General features: G+C 35.4%; 1 protein-coding gene across 2 annotated transcripts in view; it reads right to left on the bottom strand.

Moving 5' to 3' along the window:
* Positions 1-208: 208 nt before the first annotated feature.
* LOC149544225 (fructose-1,6-bisphosphatase, cytosolic-like) overlaps positions 209-6,000 on the bottom strand; it is a 119,264-nt gene continuing 113,472 nt past the window's right edge. For both annotated transcript variants that reach the window (XM_089798741.1, XM_089798740.1), the window contains 3 exons: positions 914-1,000; positions 684-759; positions 209-535 (listed from right to left, as the gene is read on the bottom strand). In XM_089798741.1, coding sequence (XP_089654867.1) covers positions 425-535; positions 684-759; positions 914-1,000 — 274 coding nt within the window. In that variant the 3' untranslated portion in view covers positions 209-424. The remainder of the gene's footprint in view (positions 536-683; positions 760-913; positions 1,001-6,000) is intronic.

Raw genomic sequence — 6,000 nt, 5'->3', positions numbered from 1 at the left:
CTGGATGGTCTCCGCAATTTTTCCAGACTTTTGACACATCCTTACAGAACGGCTTAAATTGGCATTTTGTAAAATGCTAGGACTTTCTTCTTACTGTAATTGTTATTATATTAAAAAAGCATATTTCATGCATATATTTGATACAATACTGTCTGCAAGATGAAGGAAACGGAAAACAAAATTGAAATATATGGACACTTAAGAGAAATGAAATAAGGGATTAAAATGGATCCACATTCTTTTGATTATAGATCAAATATTATTTATGTTTGGAAGATGGAGATCCTTTTATCTTTAAAAATGTCATCTTCTATAAGTATTTAATGATTATTATCCATGCCGAAATGAGTTTGAGACTTTGAGGTAATTATATGTTTAACACTTGAACCTGAACTTTACAGAGCCAATGTCGAACTCCGACAGCTTAATTCACTTCATTGGCTGCATATAAAGTCTTGATCTCTTCAACATCATCAAAGCTCCCAAGGAAGATCGGTGAACGTTGATGAATCTTGGTAGGTATTATGTCAAGTGCCTGCAGTAAATAATCCAAAATATATTGAAATAACAGTAATCGGATGGCAATCTCAACCAAGTTTTTGAAATTAGTGAGCCAGAAAGCAGTAATATGAAAATGTACTATCTACATATGTCTAGTAATACAATTGTTTTGCAATCCATACTCGTTCTTTCCCTGTGAAAGCTTGACCTCCAGCTTGCTCCATTATGAAAGACATTGGAAACACTTCATAAAGTGTTCTGTACACAAGCAATCATAGAGAGTTGGGTATTATTAAGGATCAAATCTATGTAGTGAAACTTGATTTAAGGCTTTGGTTGGAAATTTTTATTCTAGTTAAATAAAAGCCTTAGAATTTCTATTTGGTAACCTATATCTGGGCTTGTATCATACCGTAACTTTCCATCAGGACTTTTTTTATCTGCAGGATACATGAATATGCCACCATATAGGAGTGTTCGATGAACGTCAGCTACCATGCTGTAGAAATGAACTCTTTATTAGAAAATAATAACAGTGTGCAACATAAGCACCGCAGTAAGGTACATAAGAAACAGAAGTACACAATCTCCTTATCAAAGATCATCAATCTATGCTACTACCAAACAAGCTTGTATTTTCTGTATGATGGGTGTGCTGCAAAAATATGTTTTAAGTCCTGTCTTTTTCAAGTTTGGTGATATGAAGACAGATATGTACTAACGAATTGCACATATAATTAATGTTTATGTGAAAATTCCAATAGCTAATTAAAAGATTTCTTCATATCATCTACTGAATCCTTTATATGGGAACATGTTGAAGCTTCGAACTAATAATACAAAACAGCCCATTCAAAGTTCAGATCAGGATTGTAGTACATAATGAAGTAATATTGTAATTAGATCTAGTTAAGCTTGTGGTGTTTGGGCAGTTAGGAAGTGAGGGAATGCGTATAAGAACTTTGGAATACTGATGATGCACTCATGTTTTGTGGTATCAATAAAGAATAAGGTTCTCTCGCCATTTTGGTATTTCAGTACAATTAATGAATACTCTATTGTTACGAGTGAGTCTCTGGTATATTATGTGAATCTGTGTTATATTGTTATATCCTTTGTGCCTGATAACCATTCTACAATGATTGAAAAGAAGTTCGTCGTATTTTAAAACAACTATAAAAATAGTGACATGAATTTCAAATTGTTTATAGCCTGGCTCAAATTGAAATATCAATAATCAGACAGTAAAAAGCCATTTTTTTCACTTAGAAGAGACATGAAAGCATTCTATGGCTACCATACATATCATAAATATATTTATGTAAATATATTGTACTTTTCTTAATGATGACCACTTCTGACTGAAGCATTGAACCAGTGAGGGCACGATTGGGGGTCTCATCCCCAAGGTTACATTTCTTGTATTTAGGCATGACCACCTTTTAGTAGGCTTTTACTGAATTTGTTTCATGCTGTAACATCAAATTTGGCTCTCCTTATCATTCCAAACCTTATATCTCCCATTCGTATGGCAGCACATCATCTTATACCTCCCGTACTCATTATTCCTCCCCTCTTCTATCCACGTGTCAGAATACCTTGTGCCTCCCGTAAAACAACTTAGCATATTCTGGCCGACTCCTGTTCTCTTCTGTTTGCATCCCGATGACTCCCAAATCTACGTTACACCTTATATCTCCCAATCATCCTTATGTCTCCCGAGTGCCTGGAAGCCTTATCACTCCAGCTGACATCTGTTATCACCAACTCCATGTGTGAGCCTGGCCACGAACACCACCAAGCAGAATTGCCATCTCAGGGACACTGATCCCAACAGCATCAACACTGATCCCAACAGCATCAACCAAAACAATCAGCGGCAGCAAGTGTGGGCACAATCTCCTATGTCAGCACAGGGAACAAACATTGAACAATGTGCGAATCAATTATATCTACGACGGAGAAGGGACTCAAACTATGGAAGCCACATCAACACAGCACAACATAATTGTTGTCGCACTGCAAGGTCAACCCCAAAACATTGTGAAATCTTTTTGTTAAAATATTTATCTAATTCATGTGACAAATCCAATATAAACACTTAAGTCAATGACCATTCTCTACATCATTTAAATAAATATATTTATATATAATAATACAAGTATAATATAGGGCGGGGGTCCTAGCTCGGTTGGCTAAATCTTCCCTGTCACGCTAAAAAGTTTACCAGACGCACTGCAGTTTATAGGGAAGCTAATATAAATATAAATAAACAATAAATATTAAATAGAACCTATATATCATAAATGAATAAATGGAATTATCCTCACATACTATATAAGGCTTCCTAGAGACCAGGAATTATTTTATATTCTATAAGTATCATATATAAATATTTTGTGGCAGGAGTTCTTTATAGAAAAATGAGAAGTTTACAATGCAAGGACGAAAATTATGGCAAGTGGAAGTGGGTGTGGGACAGGGGGTGCGCGAGCAGGGTTTAAATCCTCTACAAGAGGGATTTTCATAGAGAACGATGCAGATGACAATGATGAAGATTGTACGGGCAATGTCAACTAAGAATTTTGGTGCATGGATAACAATAATGATGATGTCCTCCTTTACATCTTGCCAGAGGCAAGACTATAGGAATCTTTCGGTGTTCATGCATCAATAGCCACTTGCGAGCTTTCAAAGAGTTCTGCATTGGGCCTACTAAAGGGTTTTCTCTCCTGGGTGTCAATTCCTTCGGTTAAGCTTTGTGGTGAGCTCGGGTTCAAGAACATGGAAGTGAGTGCTGGGGCCTTGTTCCAACGAGGCTGCTACATGAGGAAGTTCTGTGCGAGAGCATGGGTCTCACCTTTGTAGAGGTGCCTCCGGAAAAGCCCCCTAGTTCCCCTCTTGTTTTGCAGTTGCCAGACGTTGGTGGGGCCATATTATGGTCAGATATGTTTCCCAAGGTTCCCTACTATGATGCTAAGGAGTTTTCTAATTGTGTTAAGGAAATAGGATCAGACCTAATACCTTTTTCTTATTTTATCTATATATATCTTGATGTGATGACTGCACTCACTTGGATCTCCTTATTGATATGATTTGATCAAATTCTTCTTGCAGATTTGTACAGGTATATTGGACTGCCAACCTGTAAGTATGTCTGTATGTTTGCTTTCAATATAAGATGCAAATTCAAAGGTTAGAGATTGCTGCAATTTGTACTAACACTTCCTAGTTCTATGTGTTTCAAGTGCTTGGCAGATCTGATTATATATACATATCAAGGAGGCATGTCTCATGTAGAGGCGTCTCTACATGGCCCAAGTCAACGTAGGGACATGTCTTTACCTGAGACATGCCCGAAAATCACAATTCAACTGGTTCATAACAAATATTATAAGTGTCATTTCATAACAGCGACAGTTGTTGATAAGTGACAGCTTAATCAGGGAATACGATGCACTCTTGTTTGTTATGAAGTTCTGTAAGTATATCAATCTCAATAAATCGATAACAACATTTGATTATTTCTGTACATAGTGTATATGATCAATTATTCAGTTTGATATAGTATTGGCCAATGATTTGTGATTGATTAATAATTTATTAGATATTATTAACATTATACAATGTACATATGTGTGTGTGTGAGAATGATCTAATAATTATTAATCAGTGATAATGATGTTTAAGTTGTAAATATAATAATTTTAATATACTGATCAAAATAATTTATCTCTTGATCAAGCTAATATGACTGTAAGCTACAACATTAACATTCCCTCTTAGCTAGGGAAGGTTCTTTGAAAGATCAACACACTATACTCTCGAGTTATGAGAGAAAAATCATCTCAATTTGATATTCTAGAAAATGGTGTGATTAAGAATAACAACATATATCCATCAGTTAGATGTTACCTTACGGTATCATTAAAAGTATGACACTTCCACCAATATTAACCATAAAATATTCACCATACTTATATCTTCCTTGGTACGTGCACTGGCATCAGGTCTCATGATGCCTACTGAAAGAGGTTTTTGCACATGGTGTCTCCACTGATACTACATCTCATAGTATCCACCATGCACTATCTTAGTAATATAACTTATAATAGTATAAACAATACTTAGTTACATAAGAGATGTGCACTATCATGATCGTCATAGACATCATCTGTATGACATCCATTATGATAGTAGGTTAGACTAATTTTAAGATCGTCACCTTACAATAATAACCACAATCAAACATCAATGAAAAATCATCACCTTTCATGATGTTTCTACGGAATCATGTAGTAACTCACATGATAAGAAAAGAGTATAAATATAGATATCTTTCAACATTAAAACTTTACCGAGACTCAACCTTAGAAAATACAATTACATTTTTATCATACCATGTTCACCTCTAAAGTGATACTCTTTTAATTTTGAAAGGGGCTCAGTTAGAACGTCAGCAGTTTGCTCATTCTTGCTAATGTATCTCAATTGTACGACATTTCTTTCCACCATGTCCCTGATATGATGATAGGGGATCTCAATGTGTTTCGATTTGTTATGAAATAATGGATTCACTAAAAGTTTTATACAACTTCAATCATCATAGTGTATAATAGTGGGGTCCATGGATTGTCCAAACAATCCTACAATACTTTCCTCAACCAAACTGCTTCTCGAAGTCCCATTGATGCTGCAATGTATTAAACTTTCGTGGAGTTTTGTGCAACTGAAGATTGCTTTCTGCTGAACCAGGATATCATGCCAGATCCTAAGATGAAATAGCACCCTAAGGTACTTTTTTGATCAACAACACTACTAGCCCAATCTGAATTGAAATATCCATGTAGACGTATATCTATATTATCATATTTTAATCCTTGTCCAATAGTTCCACGTAGATACTTCATGATATCTTTTGCTTTTAAAAGGTGTATTTCCCTGCATTCACGCATGAACTGACTGAGAGCATTTGTTGCATAACAAATGTCTGACCTAGTATTCACCAAATACATCAAGGATCCAATTATCTGTCAATAGAGAGTAGGATTAGCTGATTCTAACATAAAGGCTGCATCTTTTAGTTTATGTAGATTTGTTTCCATGGGTGTAGGCATAGGTTTGTTGTCCAGCATTCCAAATCTGTTTAGAATCAGTAGTGTATTTACTTTGATTTAATAATGCAGGAGCATCCTGGGTGTAAGGGCAATCTTGCATCATCCAAAAAAATTGTTTGGTCTTTTTGAATAAGGGTTGTTTCATGCAATTGTTATTTTGGAAAACCTACTATTATTAGTAATTTGGCCATTTGAGCTCAGATTGTTCTGATTTCCCTCATGGAGATTCATTTTAGATATATCAACCTACCCGTCAAGTTTCATTGCAATACCACACGTATTGGTGAAGTTATTGACATTTTTTGGTGTAAAAACTTTGAACTTGGTTTTGAAGGCCCTAGAGGCTTCGAAATGGGATCAAATGAAATGTCCTTGGTCAGAA

This window comes from Cupressus sempervirens, chromosome 8, assembly GCF_028749045.1.
Source record: "Cupressus sempervirens isolate cs-2001-9-10 chromosome 8, ASM2874904v1, whole genome shotgun sequence".
NCBI lineage: Eukaryota > Viridiplantae > Streptophyta > Pinopsida > Cupressales > Cupressaceae > Cupressus > Cupressus sempervirens.
The sequence above is the reverse complement of the archived record's forward strand: the minus strand, read 5'-3'. Positions and strand labels throughout refer to the sequence as shown.